This window comes from Synchiropus splendidus, chromosome 2, assembly GCF_027744825.2.
Source record: "Synchiropus splendidus isolate RoL2022-P1 chromosome 2, RoL_Sspl_1.0, whole genome shotgun sequence".
Classification (NCBI taxonomy): Eukaryota; Metazoa; Chordata; class Actinopteri; order Syngnathiformes; family Callionymidae; genus Synchiropus; species Synchiropus splendidus.
This window is the reverse complement of record NC_071335.1, coordinates 16,056,737-16,073,607: the sequence shown is the minus strand read 5'-3', so window position 1 is coordinate 16,073,607 and position 16,871 is coordinate 16,056,737. Positions and strand designations below refer to the sequence as shown.

At 42.7% G+C, this 16,871-nt stretch overlaps 1 protein-coding gene across 4 annotated transcripts in view; it reads left to right on the top strand.

Moving 5' to 3' along the window:
- Nucleotides 1-15,480, top strand: part of LOC128754975 (glucagon receptor-like) — a 36,687-nt gene extending 21,207 nt beyond the window's left edge. For 2 of the 4 annotated variants that reach the window (XM_053858021.1, XM_053858019.1), the window contains exons 2-14: nucleotides 1,482-1,629; nucleotides 1,718-1,817; nucleotides 1,894-2,001; nucleotides 5,378-5,466; nucleotides 5,602-5,708; nucleotides 6,427-6,583; nucleotides 7,471-7,630; nucleotides 9,100-9,160; nucleotides 9,770-9,839; nucleotides 11,363-11,451; nucleotides 11,864-12,008; nucleotides 13,999-14,040; nucleotides 14,184-15,480. In XM_053858021.1, coding sequence (XP_053713996.1) covers nucleotides 1,482-1,629; nucleotides 1,718-1,817; nucleotides 1,894-2,001; nucleotides 5,378-5,466; nucleotides 5,602-5,708; nucleotides 6,427-6,583; nucleotides 7,471-7,630; nucleotides 9,100-9,160; nucleotides 9,770-9,839; nucleotides 11,363-11,451; nucleotides 11,864-12,008; nucleotides 13,999-14,040; nucleotides 14,184-14,600 — 1,693 coding nt within the window. In that variant the 3' untranslated portion in view covers nucleotides 14,601-15,480. Of the gene's footprint in view, nucleotides 1-1,481; nucleotides 1,630-1,717; nucleotides 1,818-1,893; nucleotides 2,002-5,377; nucleotides 5,467-5,601; nucleotides 5,709-6,426; nucleotides 6,584-7,470; nucleotides 7,631-9,099; nucleotides 9,161-9,769; nucleotides 9,840-11,362; nucleotides 11,452-11,863; nucleotides 12,009-13,998; nucleotides 14,041-14,108 lie in introns of all 4 variants that reach the window. The other 2 variants (XM_053858020.1, XM_053858022.1) reach the window with 2 other exon arrangements.
- Nucleotides 15,481-16,871: the final 1,391 nt, after the last annotated feature.

Below are 16,871 nucleotides of genomic sequence, written 5' to 3'. Positions count from 1 at the left end.
AAAATATCATTTTTTTGTTGTGAGTAACCACATTTTAAAGACCAGAAGTAAGGAGAACCAAGTGTTTTGATGTGTGTTTTTACTCGAGGACTGACTCCTTGACAAAGAGGTTAAACATGCAGGCTCACCACCATACAACACACATGCCGTGCATTCTTCTCCAGAAGCAAACAACAATTATTGTTGGTCTCCATGGACCGACGTTAATGCTACAACCACTCCAATCACTGATTGTACAGTAAATCCATACCTTGGTGCAGAGTGGTTACGCTTCACAGATGACATTTGCATAAAGAGCTGCACTTGAGGGCGGTTGATCAAATCCGCTGCTTTTGCCTGTTGAATCCTAAGGCGACTTATGAACGGAGAGGCAACAGAGAGCCAGGCTCATGTGTCACACGCCTGATCGCCTTAGGTTCCTGAGTCTCACTGTCACCTTTATATTTTGTTCGCAACTTCCACTGCTTCTCCAGATGGTTGCATCCACCTGAAAAGTGTCGATATCTTCTCCTGAGATTCAGACTTGGTCGACGCAGACACTTGAGCCTGCCACTCTGTGTTGGCCACCGTTCAGCCCCACACTTCAACATCAAAGAAGCTCTTGAAGACCAGAACAGAATGGAGTTTGAAACGTTTTAGCTAAAAATGTGTCCATGTTCACGGTGTTTTTTGCAGAAACGTTTCAGATTTCGCTCTGCTCACCGACCTCGCCGTGCTCGTCTCACTCTGTTGGGGAGAGAAACAGCGATGATCGCATGTCGGGATGAGTAATTGAAGGCCTTTTAAAGCCCCTTAACATCCTGCTGCTGCATGTCTTCACAGCTTCCTACACTTCACTCACGGTGCGACGGCGAAGTGGGCAGATTAATGTTGGTGGCAGCTGTTAGAAAGGAATTCTGTGTCTATTTCTATTAAAAAAAAAAGACATAAGCAACCTGTTTCTCTTCACATATGGACCCAGATATTCTCTGAGAATGTGGCAGAAAATGAATGAATGAAAGTTTGAGATTAAATATATCCACATTGAGGAATATATGTTGACAGACAGAATTTATTTTTAATTGAAAATAAAACATATAAACTACTACTGTTTACTGTTTGTTTGTTATTGTAGATAATTGTCGGTCGCCTTCTTTGGTTCCTTTTATTGCGTCTTCTCTTTCAAATCAAAGTTATGGCCGTCGTCGTATCGGAAGAAAATGTTTTGTTGTTTGTTTTCTGCTTATAGATTCAATTGATCCTGCGATCAATGCGCCTTGCGCTGAAACACACACACACAGGATTGTCACATCATCTTCGTGGGGACCTCTCATTGCCACAATGCTTTCCCCAGCCTCTCTGCCTTAACTTCAGGCTTAACCTCGTGGGGTCCTGCAAAGGTGCTCCACAAGGAGGTGGAGCTCACTAGGCTTGATATGCTTACAGTCAGTCCCACACAGAGAGGCATGTACGCGCCAACACCTCTGTCCTCTTGCCTCCAGGCTACGCTGTGACAAAATCCTGCGAGTGCCTCATGTGCTGGGCCTCCTGTGCGCCCTGCTCCCCTCCCACCCCCTTCCTTCCAGCATCAGTGGAATGTCCAGGGCTTGTTTCCTTCTGGTCTTGCTCTTACTCTGCTGCTGCACTAAGGTACACAACTAAAACTCCCATCTGTCATCAACCCCTCTGTGTTATCACCTCTAATGGGAAAACAGCTTCAGAGTCGCTGGTCTTTCAGCAGGTCTACACGACGAACTCCTTGGAGCTGCTGAAGGAGCAGTGGAGCAGCTACAGAAACCAGTGTCTGGACATCATTGACAGCACTCCACCTGCCTCAGGCAAGTCTGTCCACAGAGACTTGAGTCGTATATCTGTGAGTAAAACACTGAGGTGAAAGGGTTCTTTCTCCTGCAGGGGTGGTCTGCAACAGGACCTTCGACCAGTATGCCTGCTGGCCTGATGGACTGCCGGGATCTGTTGTTAACGTCTCCTGCCCATGGTTCCTGCCGTGGTTCCACAAAGGTACTGTATGTGTGAGCTTCACCCCCTCACACTCTGTCCTTCAGAGAGGTCCACACTTCCCTCTGTCGTGATCGCTAAGGTAGTCTGACACAATTGCAACGTCGGTTCACAGAAGACTCGAACAACGAGAGTGAAGTTAACACTAACTTTAATACAAATAACACAACTCAAACACAAACAATAAGGAACGACCGAAGATGTCAACACCAGAAGCGGAGCGAGGAGGAGGAACACGTAGTATTCGAGAACTCCGTCTTGTTTGGGAGGAGTTAACAGTTTCTCAAGATGGTGGTCGGTCAGGACCAACGCAGGAGATGTGAGGTTGCTTTCAACAGGGTTTATTGACTCTTGTATTCTTCTTCAACACAGGAAATAACAAGCTAAAAGCACACAAAAAACGAAATATGACACTCTCTCCCCTAAACCCACAGTTTATATGGGGGAATATCAAGGCATTGTCCAGCATGACCTTGGTCTGACCTAGGCCTCCTAACCACCAACCTCCAACCAACTCCTGTTTCTCATTAGGTCACCTGTTGAGAACTGCACTGCGAGAAGATCCTTCTTTTAAGGATGTGCCTCAAGGGCAGGAGGGAGTTACATGATATTCTGTAGCTTCATGCTAAAAGGTGATGGCGCTGTGGGGAGGTATTCCAATGTACTATGCCGATCCCCAAACACCAAAGTTCTTCATCCTGATACATTTTACTGGCATCAGTACATTCCACTTTTTTAATATAAGCAAAGCTTGCTTACTTTAAACATTTGAAATGAATAATTCTAGAGATATTTATCCTGACAATTTAAGTTTTGGAATTTTGGACAAGCATGATGTTACGAAAAGAAACGAACAGAGCCAGAACATAAATTGGGCCAACCATGGTTACAAAGGGAATAACTGGAATAATGGGTATTACTGAGATAAATGGGGCTAACCAGGAATATATTATATCCAAGTGTAAACAGAAGTCAAAAGAAAGCATCCATTCAAAATGTTTTCAATTTTTATTTCTGAGTAGAGCAGTTTTAATAACTTATTTCATGGATAATCAAAAAAAAAAAAGCTATGTCCCTTTCAAAAGCTTCCATTATACTTGCAAATCTCCACTCAAGCAATCCACTGGCATTTTTGCTCCGTCAATAGGTTCCTCCTCCACGTCATCAACAATGTGTCCACTTCCTCGACTTCCAACTCTGAGTCTTCCTCTTCAGTTTTGACTATTGCTCTTTCAATATCTAATAAATATATTTTCCCGTAATATCATCAAAACTGATTCAGCCTGGACGTTCCAAATGCTACCCATCATTACACCCCTTGCTCTTGGATATCTGCTCTGAAAGTAAAATGAATGAGACGTACTTTAAATTGGTTGCCATCGCTACTCCGTCGTGCAGAAAATTGTTTTTCTAGGCTAAATTTCATTGTGTCAGTCTGATTAAATACATTTCAAACCCTGGGCTGTATATCTCAGTTAGATTAGCCAAGAGCCCTATTTTGAAAAGCAGATGGTCTTAAAGGTGAAGGTGGTTGAAATGATAGGAAATGAATTCCAAAGCATCAAGGCAAAATAGAGACAGTCAGCCAATGATGCGCGCTCAGTAGCCCGACTGAGGCAATAGCTCGATGAAGCCGATTGTGTCATGTTCTCCCAGTTCACCTGGAGTGGAGAGTAAGTGGAGTTACTGAGTAATGCACCTCCGTGACATGGAGTGGCGCCAGGAGCTCTTCAGTCCTTCCGGTTCTGCTGTCAGTAGAAGAACAACACTGACTGGTCGTGAGGAGCCGCAATGGCCAGAGTCAGAGTCAGAGCCACCATGGAGCCGCCATTATCCTCAACATGCTTCCTTTTGGCTCTGGATTGACCTCGCGGGTTTCAGGATAAATAATATTATTATAATGATATTTAGGAGACTGAAGTGTCAGAGGAATGAACAGTCTTGGGTTAGTAAAGCACAGAGTCTCATTTTTGATCCCCGGCATGAGCCCTGACAAACTTAGCAACCATGCTAACGGATGCTAATGTGGTTGTAATGTTGTCTCCTAAAACCAACAAATCACGTCCACTAATGTTCTTGTCAGAACAAAACACCCTGCGTGTTGGAAGACAAGAGACATGCAGGTCCGACCCTTCTCACCCTGGTCATGGACTCTCACCTCCCTCTGGCAGGAGGCTACGGTCCATCCAGACCAGAACCTCCTGTCACAGGAACAGCTTCTTCCCCTCGGCCGTCACACTGTTGAACAGCTTTTGTTGTTTATTTTATTTTATTTTTTGTCAGGACTTTTTTCCAAAACACTTTCCTAGTTGGTAGGATCCCCACTGACCATGGCGATAAATTTGATTCTGAATCTGATTCTGCACATCAGCAGATCATCGTCGTCGTGAGTTACAGAACACAGCTGATGTCAGGTTTGTCATGTGCTCACCGCAGACATCGGCTAAGAGAGAGGAACACACACTGCAGGAGACTCACACAAGACTTCTTGATTGTACAGAACAGTGATTCTTAACCATAGGGCAGGGGCCCAAGTTTGGGCCACGAGCGTCTCCTAGAGGGCCGCTACATTTTCTTTTGTTTTACACCTTTGGGCCGTGAGACGCTCAGTTTTCATACATTAACAACGTATGGTGGCAGTAATGTGTCACTGAATTGACCTGACGGCTGCAAATCTGTGATGGTTAACAACTATGGAACTGTTCTTGAAAATAAAAAATGATACACAGTAAAAACTGTTCATGAAAGCATCTGTTGAAGCAGTTTGGAAAATTGATTTGTACATTTTGTGGCAATACTTTCATTTACTTATATTCTTTGGATTTTAAATAAAATATATATTTTATATTATGATATTTAGACATGGTTTTATTATCTTTAGTTTATTCAGAATTTTATTCGTTTTTTTTTTCAATTTTCTCAACAGTTTGCATCAAGTGTATTTTTTTTTCTTTTTTTCTTCAGTAAGTTTGATGAATATGACTTGCACCTGTTTCTGCTGCTGGTTGGACTTTTCAATGACAAGTGGTGCATCGGTTTTCGAATGTCTCGGAATTCGAACAAAAATTTCTAGATTTTTTTGCTTCGCATTTCGAATGAAAATTCAGAACTCGAACACCCCCGAAATAAGCCGGAAAAAACATGCTGACCCACGACGTGCTTTGTTATTGTGTATAACGCAGCCTCTGTATGCAGACGTGTCCTGTTAGCTACATTTACTGACTGTTTTTTCTTCATATTGAGGTGACTCAAGTGCCATAACAAGGATGTTGAAATGTCAAAGTTGTTCCACGTTTTAAATATATATAGACTGTCTATGAATGCACGAAAACATAGATGATAGTGCTGATCTGTTGTGTGTGCTTGTGTTTGTGTCTAGTCCAGCAGGGTTTAGTCTACAGAGTTTGTGACAAAGATGGCAAGTGGTCACGGAAGAACACCAGTGAATGTGAGGATGACCCTGGACAGGTAAGCTTGGTGAACACGGACATTTCAGGACATTTTTTGACAACTCACTCTCTAATAACACATAATTTTTTCCTATTGTTTTAAAGGTGCTTGTCATATTTTGCTCATATTTTGTTTGTTGGCGTCTCTCCACAGCAACAGTATGGGCGCATCCTCAGCCAGTTTCGGACCATGTACACGGTGGGGTATTCTCTGTCTCTAGGTGCTCTGCTGCTGGCTCTGGGAATCCTCATCACCTTCAGGTAAAAGCAACCATAAGAGAGGTCACATGATTCAAGGTATTTTCAAATGAATTCAGTTGGTTCCACCTTGTTCCTAATGGGTTCTTGTGGCAGGAAGCACTGACACGACTGTTTATTTTTTGTTAGACAATAGAATCTGTGGGCACTGCTCGGGTGGAGAGGGTCCCTGCTTGATACAGATGATATAGAGCTCCTCCAACTCTCAGTGAAACAGGAGGGGCGGAGGGCTCAACTGGAATAATGTCCTCTTCAATTTGGGAATGATGTCCAGGTGGAGGAGTCTCTTCCTCTAGTGACGGAAGGATGAAGCATACAGTTGACTCAGAGCAGGTGGTGGGGCTCGGAACAACCTTCTAGTTGGTCCTGAATGCTCATGCTCCGTTCTCAGCTGGTGTCACATTTGGAGTCTATCAGTTCTTTTGCTTTCCCTCTTTGTCCTCTTTACCCACTGAACTCCTAAAACATTGTCTGCTGGCCTTACTCAGGCTCACCAAGTCGCCAGCTGACAGGGATTGTTAAGCAGGGTTGTTTGGCAAGCCATGAAACCAACATTCATTTCCTCTTACTTGTGGGGACACGATAAAATTAAAGGAATCCACTGCTCTCCTTCGAATAACCTGAAAAGCTGAGATGAAATATTTAACAAGCTCACTTATAGGTTTGTCATTTGGGAAATGCTTTGATGAAGTATATAATTCAACTCTGTTTGTTGCCGCAGGAAGCTTCACTGTATGAGGAACAACATCCACATGAACCTTTTTGCCTCCTTCATCCTGAGAGCAGTGTCTATTCTGGTGAAGGACGCCCTGTTGACCCTAACCCTGGACCCCCAAAGCAGCAGCAACAACCGGACTACCGTATGGGTCAACATACCGGTGAGACACCTCCTCCTCTACTACGTTCTGGCATTTTGTTTGACGCTGATGTCAAGATGGGATTTGGACGTGTCAAAATATGTCCAGCTGGAAGGACTCGCGTGGGGACAGAGGGAGGTAATCTTAAACTTGTGAGATGGGTTGTTTTGATTTCACCCCGGCCATCTCCCCTGTCGTGGCCCTAAAACATCTCAATATCTGTGGACTCACAGCAACACCTCTGCTATCCTGTTGTTGTTTGAGTGTGTCAGGGTGAGTGTTTGGCTGCGCCTCTCCTCTATGACACATGAAGATTTGAATCCTTGATAAACGTCAGTGGCAAACTTTTCCGCAAAAGTGTTGGTGTGGGTGCTTTGTTCCAGTCAAACAATCAGCTGATCGCAGTCTTCAGTCATCCAGTTGGTGAAGCTGTGTGCTCTTGAAGGGTGAGAACAAAAGCCTGCACCCACTCTAGCCCTTTTTGTGGAAGCGTTTCCCAGCCAAGATGAGATTTCCAGAATGTATCGACTGGCATTTATATGTGGAGAGTATTCATTTGAGGGAATTTAATCTTGACTTCTGTTCAACACATTTATGTACGATGTACTCGTGCATATGTCTCGTAGATATACCCTTTTGAAATGATGGGTTTTTTTCTGAGTCATCAGAATTGTGAGCATCAGCTATTGGTGGTTCAACCTTGAGCTACTGCTTTGGTTTGAACGTGGCTTGTGTAGTGATGAAAAAAAAGAAGTGTGCTTCTTTCTTTGCCCTCTATTATCCCCCTGAAGTGCTGACATCCGGCAGAATTTAAAACACCTTTGTGACGGCAAATGTGTTGTGATGCCAGATGACGCCTGACCTGCCATGTTTGTAATTGACCTGCTGCTCGTGTGTCTTCACCTCAGGCTGTGACGTGGTGCCGTAGCGCGGTGGTGATGATGCAGTACAGTGTGATGGCCAACAACTACTGGCTGCTGGTGGAGGGGATTTACCTACACAGCCTGCTGGTCATCACTGTCTTCAGTGAGAGGAAGTACTTTTACATGTACCTCACTATTGGATGGGGTAAGAGACAACTATATATGTTTTACTTGTCATTGCCAAATGGTGAAGATGATGGTTATATTCCCGAGACGGCAAACACCTGAAAAAGCTTTCTTTCTGGAGGTGTTTTAGCGTAGCACGAATTTTTGACCTAGAATAGGATGAACAGATTGATCCCACAGAAATCATATATCTCATCTCTGTTCCGGTACTTGCAGACATCCTCAAGCAGGATTTCCTCCTCCATCTTTCCGGTGCCTTCTCTAACTCCCCAGCCATCATCTTCCTTGGTAGTCGAAGCACTGAGGCAGAGTTAGCACTCCATTTCGTAAACGCTGGATGGAGGCGCGAAGACTGACTCACCCTGCATGTAGTCCTTTAGATTAGATGGCCTCTATTAGTCAGAGAGTCAGGAGGAGGAAGTCGGGGCGTTCCAGTGATCGAAGTCGGACAACAAGATAGTGACGATGAAGAAAGTTATTCTCATGCGTGCATCGTCCGGAAACCTCTTGATAAATTTCAGTGATTCAAAACTTTTGCTTCTTGGTTACGTTCAGGAGTCTCCCATTCCCGACTTGGTAAATCCTACATCGGGTGACGCCTCCAGGGGGCGTAACTGTGAATTTCCCAGTCCTGAGCACAACTGGAACCCACCATTATTCCTGTCTATGTGGGCAGCGAATTCACCCCTGGATAAGAGCTTGTTTTCAGATCTCATTGGTGCCACAGTTGGAGGTTGCAGGTTGGGTCTTTCTTCACCTTTAGTTCATGAGTCCCATTACGTCTCAAACTCTCACATGGGAATTGACCACTTATTTTGCTTACCCTTTCCTAAATGGCCTTTTTAAAGAGATTAAATCTCAAATGAAACAATTGAAGCAACCTATCTTTTGGATGATTTTATTTTATGACGGTTAAACATGACTGAAGACTCAACAGGCACAGTCTTCAGAGCAGGTCTGTTTAGTCTGTTTAGACAGCAGGGATTCCCAGAGGTGAGCGGTCCTAAGAGTGAAGTTGCTGGTGCAGGCATGTAGCTGGAGACAGGCCTGAGATCCTGAGGAGCCACAAAGGTTAGCTGTGATGTGCGACAGGTGGGTTGGCAGGCAGACCGAGAAGCAAACTAGTGGCGTGGTGATAAACCATCACTGGGTGACTGGAATGAAGAGCTGTTTTTTTTGTCGACTCAGGAGGTTGGAGACAGGTGATGCTGGTGAGCTGGGAAGGGTCATTGGGTCACAGGCCGCAGTTGTGACATGGATGTCTCAGGAAACTGCTGTTTTACTGAGCACAATATTTTAAATGGCAAGAAACTTTTGTCCGACATCATGTTTGGATCTGTTACCTAATCGTTTTTAGAATGTCTTGACATTGAATGTCTCTATTCTGAATTAGGAACTGACAGAAGAAATTTGAATAATGGATATGTAAAGAGATGATGATGGGTGAGCAATTTCATTTGTGTTTTCACATCTGATCTTTTATTCCAGGTGCTCCGCTCATCTTTGTGTTGCCATGGATCACAGTCAAATATATGTACGAGAATGAAGAGTGAGTTCATTATTTTAGAAGTTAAACCAGAACCTTTTGCTCCGCTATTTTTTTTTTTCAAGAGAGTCAGATTTAATGAAGTGAAAATGCATCCTGACTTTTGTTCACCTTATCAATTTGAGGGAAAAAGAGAGAATCAGTGGAGGCACAGTTATTTGTTGATGCAAAAGCAGGCTTTTACATGCTACAAAGAATTTAGATTTCACCTTGTTTGTGAGTTATATGTCGGAAATAGAAGCGATAGCAAAGACTGCTCGGCTGTTCATGTAGTCACAGAACCGGAGTCACATCCAGTATACGTTAAATTGCCATTGCCAGCCGCATGACTGGATAAAACTTGACATTTAGATGAGGAAACTTGGAGTTAAACAATCGTGCAACTCCGCCATGCTCATAAATTGCGTCATGAAGACTAGAAATCGAAAGTGATGATCTTGGTTTCTCTGTTCTGTCTAGTCATGCATATTTTATATATCTCACATTATTCCACTGCAGAATGAAGATGAGATTTTAAACTTAATCCCGGATTGTTTGCATAACTGTGAATATGCATGTCGGGGCCAAAATGACATTTCCTTTCCTCTGGGTGTGTCGTGTGAATTGGTGCAGGTGCTGGGAGAGGAATATCAACATGGGATACTGGTGGATCATCCGTTCACCGATACTCTTCGCCTATCTGGTAAGACAAAGACACATTTGTGTTGAATTGCACACGTTTGATGTTACACATTTATTCCCATGTACCATTTATTTGACGCTTTTTATACTTTTAGAGACACAGATGTTGGTTTTATATATATATATATATATATATATACACACACACACACACACACACAGTGGTACCTCGGTTCTCGACCACAGTCTGTTCCAGACGGCGGTTTGAGAAGCGATTTGTTTGAAATCTGAATCGATTTTTCCATTACAATGAATGGAAAAAGAAATAATGCGTTCCAAGCCTTAAAATAGTCTTTTGTAGGAGTGAATGTAGAGTGTCTGCTGCAGGTGCGCTGTTCCTCTATGTGTGTGGCCGCTGCATGTGGGAGGGGTTGCCGAGTGAGTGACGTCTCTCCAGAAGTGAAGAGGTGCCCGGTGCGTGTCCAGCTCTGAATGTGGGCTTGTGACAAAGTCATAAAAATGTAGCTAATGGGACACGTCTGCATACAGAGGCTGCGTTATACACAATAACAAAGCGCATCGTGGGTCAGCTGATCGGTTCGCGCGCTATGCTTATTCTGGCTTTTTTCGGGGGTGTTCGAGTTCTGAAATTTCTTTCGAAATCCGAAGCAAAAAAATCTTTTTCGAATTCCGATTTGTTCGAAAACCGAGAAACCACTATATATATATATATATATATATATATATATATATATATAGCTTTAAATTGCTTCCATTATTTTGTCCAACCCGTTTATGTATATATGGATATATATATATATATATATATATATAGATACAAATAAAGCCTGGATGTTTGTTTGGGTGAAGAACGTTAGAAACGGGAGTGCCAGCTGAGAGATGAAGAGGAGGGCATGAGATGCAGAAGGGGCTGGAGCCAATGATCAACATGGTTAGGGTGGAGGAGGCTGCGCTGTTGTGGCAACCGCTTGTGGGAAACGCTGAAAGACAAAGAAGAGGAAGACTTCTCTGCCATTGTGTATATGATACTGTATTGCTGCTCGAAATCTGGCTCTGGATGGAGGCCGAAGAGCTGAGCAGTACCATTACAACGTACCTTGACTGAAGGATGTGCTCAAAGGAAATGAAAGTAGGAGTTAATGCATGTAGACTAACAGTACGATATGATGTGATTTGTACTTTCAAATGAAGTGCAACCTTGACATCATGTAATCATGCAGACTTGAGTTCAGCAGCGTCTTAGTTACAGACCAGTCATCTGAATGTGTGTGTGACTATTCAACGGCTGGCTGACATGACAACGCATGGTAAGATGTGCCGGGAGGAATTCCTCCAGTGTTTTCCTGGCTCCTATTTCCATGGAGACAAACAAGATCCTGGACACACTTTCTGTGGACCACGCACAGGTGTATTTGTGAAGCACATGCACAAACACACCAGTGAAGTGCGCTTTGATTTGAGTTAACAGGAGGGGTCAATGTCACTTTGATGTATGAGTCTTGTTTTGTTTCTCCCCTGATAAATATCTAAATATTAAGTTCAATTTTTTATTCTGTATTCTAGATCAATTTTTTCATCTTCATACGAATCATTAAAATCCTCATGTCCAAGCTGAGGGCCCACCAGATGAGATACACCGACTACAAGTTCAGGTAAGACGGTGCTGATAGCTCCTTAAATTCTGAAAATCCTGTTTAGTTTTGGAACCAGTTTTCGTCTTCATTCAGAGGTACACTGTCCCCTACCTTTCCGTTACCTCACGTTCTGCTGAAGGTGTCTTTGATAAGAGACGTGTTGCAAGCGCACGTCTGATCGTGACTTCATCGGTGTCACATGGCAGTGTTACTTGAAAAGCCGCACCTTCTCAAGCCGTCCCCTCACACAGTGCATTAAAGTGCTTGTTCCGCCACGTTTGTCCTCCAAAGCCAGAGAGTAACTTTTGGCTTTGACTCTGTGAATAGACTCGGTGCTTCAGTCTGAAATTGTTATTAACACACGACTCCGCCACAGGTCCATGAAGCCCTTTGTTTCATGAGAGTCCATTTTTTTTCCAACTGGGGACAGGTTAGCCAAGTCTACTCTGACTCTAATCCCCCTACTGGGGATTCATGCCATCCTCTTCACCTTCGTCATCGACGAGTCGGTTCCCAAAGGCTCCATGCTGCGTCTGATCCGACTCTTCTGTGATCTACTCTTCAACTCCTTTCAGGTACGATAGTCTACATATGTGCTGTGTCTGCCATCCGTGTGCAGCGATACAACTGCTGTTTAAAAGAGTGTGATTCTTCCCAATAAGTTAGTCGAGCAGTTGTTTAAAATGACCTCGATCTTCTCCACTACATTCAACCTTTTGTTCTACTGTTGAGATGCTGAACACCTCGGTCATGGGATCTGCTAAAGTAGGGGTCTCAAAGTGGTCCTCAAAGGGCCGCAATGGGTGAAGACTGTATCAGTTGACTGTCAGTCTGGTGCTGCTTGTTTCAGCTGCACCTGGTTGGTTCGACTGTGTGTGCTTGATGGGTTCCAACAAAACAAAACACATGCACCCACCGCAGCCTCTGTGTGGATGAGTTGGAGACACCTGCGCTTAAGTGTCATATAGTTAACAAGTGTCACAGGTTATGCATTTATTGGAAATGCTAAGTTACTGACTGCTGCACTTCAAGCCTGCGCTTTCCAAACAAACGCACCAGTGAAGTCTACACAGCCTTGTCAGTTTTTTCATGACGTGAGGCGTTGAATTTCAGCATCTCACCTAGGTCAGCAACGTTGATCCGTTTCTGTCGGTTTTGCATGAAGTTCTCTAGGTCATTATTCTGTATCTGTATGGGTTCAGGCATGAGAGAAACATGAACCATTGTGGAGACAGTAAACATCCTTGGCATGTTAAAAGAAGTCAGAGTAAACTGGTCACTAATAAACCATAAAACAATCTAAGAAAATCCTTCACATGGTGATAGAGCCACACTGTTGATGTGAGCTTAAGCTCTAAACAGGCTGATACTGGTAAAACAGACGTACATTCTTACACCATAATGCCTATTGAATACAACTGAAAATGACAGAGACGTTCTCCTACACAAGAACAATTTGAGCCTCCATAATACACACTCTAGTCTTCCCAGTTTCCACTTCTCTCTTTGCCCTGCTGTGGTTGTGGTTTTGTTTTAGTAGTGCCTCTGTGGCCTCATGGTGAGCACATCCAATCGCCTGTTTTTTTCACCTCCATCCGGCCTGATATTAGGAATGCGCCAAATATTCGGTCAAAAAAAGCATCGTTTGGCGTCGAATAGTGAGCGTGACCAAACACCGTGGAGTGCAGTATGAACCATGGTTTTCATTTCTAATCGGCAACGCAATGTAATAGAATGTTTTTTTTTTTTAAATACAAAAGTGCACCATGGAGGTGAAACGTACTCTGTGAGAATAATCTGCCAACACAATCCTCTCCTTCACTGGCACCAACTCTGAGGCTCGCTGCCTGGTCGTGTGGTGACCGAATAGGAGGATTCAACACAAGTCGAAGTGATTTAGATTTTCTGACCTTCTGTATCATGTTTCCTTTCCTACTTCTTTGTTGTCTGTGGTGTCACGTAGGAAGCGCGACTGCTTCCGACCGCCGCCATGGCGACGCTTCAGGGCAAAGTGAGATCCGAAGTCTGCATTGCCGTGTTGAAGTTTTCAGTTCTTTTAGGGGGCTGGAGAGAAAATATAAGAGTGTTCAGCCAAACTGTCTAGAGACTTCAGTTTACATTGTCAGTCTGTTATACAATTCTGTTATTATTATTTAAAAAGCAAGCCTGAAATATATATAAAAAATTTAAATATTAAAATCTATTAATCTATTTAATCTAAATGTTAATAAAGACATTAACTTATTTGACAAACATGTATGTTATTATGTTCTCGACTATTTATGCAGTATTGTAGAAAAACTAGTAAAAAAAACCCATTGTATATTCAGTATTATTCAGTATTCAGCCAAACATTGTACATTTTATTCAGCTTCAGCTTAATTTTTGTTTTGTACTTCTTCGTTCATTGGTTCCCATCGAGATATGAGGGAAGTTTTACGGAATATAGTGAAGTAGGTTCTGTTGCCCACTGTTTTCAGTAAAATTGTGTTGTGTCTTTGGACTCCAAGAAAATGCTGTTTCAATGGCTTTGGATGAAACATCTAGGTTCTCTCTGTGTTGCAGGGCCTGCTTGTAGCCATTTTGTACTGTTTTGTCAACAAAGAGGTGAGAACCCCTTCACAACAACGTATACTTTTGGTGATTCAGCATCCATCTATCCATCACACTTTCAGTTGAGATTCTGGCAGATTCTGGACTTAGAGATCTAACGCCCGTCCCGCCTCCTGTGCTGATGCCTTATTCGGCAGGTGCAGTCAGAGATGCTGAAGAAGTGGAAGCGGTGGAAGCTAGGCAAAGACATCGATGAGGAGTATCGTCACACCTACAGCCAGACGCCTCACATGAAGAGCTGCAACGTCCCGGATCTCCATGACGACAACCCCGGCGAGCCTAAATCTGACTTCCATATGAGCGCTCATATCAAAGCTCCCGACACTGGCACGACGTGCCCGGCGGCGCCCAGCCAGAGTCGGAGATTAGTCGTCACCTACACAAACGGGATGGGCAAAGGACAGTGCACCAAGAGCAAAGTGGCCCGTCACTTCTCTTTCACGCAGCGCAGAGGCGCCACCTGTCACAACAGTAGCACCGCAGATGATGTGTGTCTGGGAGAGCCAGCCCACGGCCAATCGCACACCCTGGAGGGAGAGGAGACCACGGTCTGATCCAGCCACAGAAGCCTTCTGGAGGTTCTCCACGTGATTTATGAAGAAAGAATGACAGGGCTCATTTTCTGTACGGGAAGTCATGTTTTTATCTCTGGAATCATGATTGAGTTTGGATCACTGCGCCTGGACAAGAAGCAGTTAACTTCAGCACTGGAGAAACCCTGCAGTGCTCTGATGTGTGAACAGTGTATGTGACGGCTGAAGACTTACGTACCGTGCCCATTTCCGTCTCTCTTGTTAAAACGCTACTGCTATTTTTGTAAAAAAAAAAAATATATATATATATATATTAGTGGTGGGACTTTAACAAGTTAATTCCGATTAATTTATTACAACAAAATAATTTAATTCAATTTAATTTAATTTTATTTAACAGTATACTTGTCAGTGCAGGAGTTCCTGGTCCACTGATCCCACTGATGCACAAGACACATGGCAGCTAGGATGATAACAACAACAACAAACATGGAGGAATCCCTGAACAAAAGCAGAGAGTTTGCTTTTGTTCAGGGAGGTTTTTCGCTACACATTGGTCAGAGTTTCCACTACTCTGAATGTACTTGAAATTCTTCTACAATTGAAATTATTATACAAATATTTCTAAGACATTAAAAGAGCTTTACTTTAAATGAGGTGATATAAAAACTTGAATGTAGCCACCATCGTGATTTATTGTACTATTGTCAAACTGATGCAAAATAAACAATGTTTTGTTGTTTAAATGCATGTATGGGTCCATCACTCGATTCAGTAATATACCAAATTCATTGAAATAAAAAAATGTGGCTTCATGTGGCAAATATTCTTATACGATTAAAGTGCGATTAATTGACATTATTTCAGCACAAATTCTCTAATTAACTAGATTATTTTTTTAATTGAATCCCACCCCTAATATATATATATATATATATATATATATATATATATATATATATATATATATATATATATATATATAAAAAACCAAACATGGAATGTTCCGTTCAGTGCAAAACCAATTTGTTGAACAAATGAACATGTCACTTTACACATTGACAAATTTCTCATCACATTTCCTAAAACACAACAATGTTATGCAAACAACAGAAAGTAACTACCCTCATTCTTTTAATGTATAATAATAACCATAATAACAATAAGTAGTAGTCTAGCTATGATGCCAAATGAAGCAATTGAAGGCTCAGCAAAATTCAGCCGAGCGTAGCCGAGCGTAGCCGAGCATTCGTCCAGCAACAGCACTTGGCTTCCTCCAAACAAAGTGAGCTTCTGCTGTTTCTTCGTTTCGGACAATATGTTCTGCACGGACAATGATTTGTTCAGTCGTTCAGTATGTGATGTGTTTTGTTGTTCAGGGCCAGCGCTCCATTAGCTTCGGTCGTACCTGCCTGACTTTGCTTTAGTGACGCGACAGAGAGACGCATAATTCTGCTGCCGGCCCACTGCAGCAACGCAGTTATTTTGAAGTCTTCACCCTCAAATTTAGGCTTGGTCCCAGAAAAAGTACAAAAGTATAAGGTCCTCGCAAGGAGATGTTCTGTCCAGAAATGGTTCCCGAACTTAAGGATGAACCAGGTACAGTCACACACATACAAATAGCGACATTCTTTGGCGGCCTCATTGAAACAGTCCCGTCCCACAGATTTGTGCTGTGATCGTGCACCGAAGTTTCAGGTTTCTTTCTTTTTTCTTTTTTTTTTGCTATTGCTTAGTGAGGAAACTACAAACTGTTTTGCTGATTCACACTTTTTGTCCTTTGACATATCAGAGGTGGCTTTGTTGTCTCTATTATTTATTTATACTGCTCGAAAATATTGATCGAATATTTTTAAGCCGAATGTGAACTACACTTGTGATTTGCCTCTTTCACTCCTAAACACTGAAAAAGAAAACCAAGAAGTCTCCAAGAGAGATGTATTACGCTCGGAGCGTCTTGTGAATTATTTGTATGGCATCGTACAGGTATGTAAGTCAATATGTGGTGATTCTCCAAGCCGCTCATGTTGACTGGTCTTTTTAAGATGGGCGTGAATGTGAATATCTGCTCGATGTAAAATATATAAACAAGAACTATTGGTTCCTCATTGAAATGAGGATTTAAAAACTTCATTTAATGTTGCCTTATTATTATTATTGTTATTATTATTATTATTGTTATTATGTTGTTATGGTGACACATGCTGTGGAATTGGACCGGGCTGCGGTGTTGATATTTTGTTAATAGAAGCCCTGAGGTTAACAGGAAAGCAAGCAGCCGATTATCACATT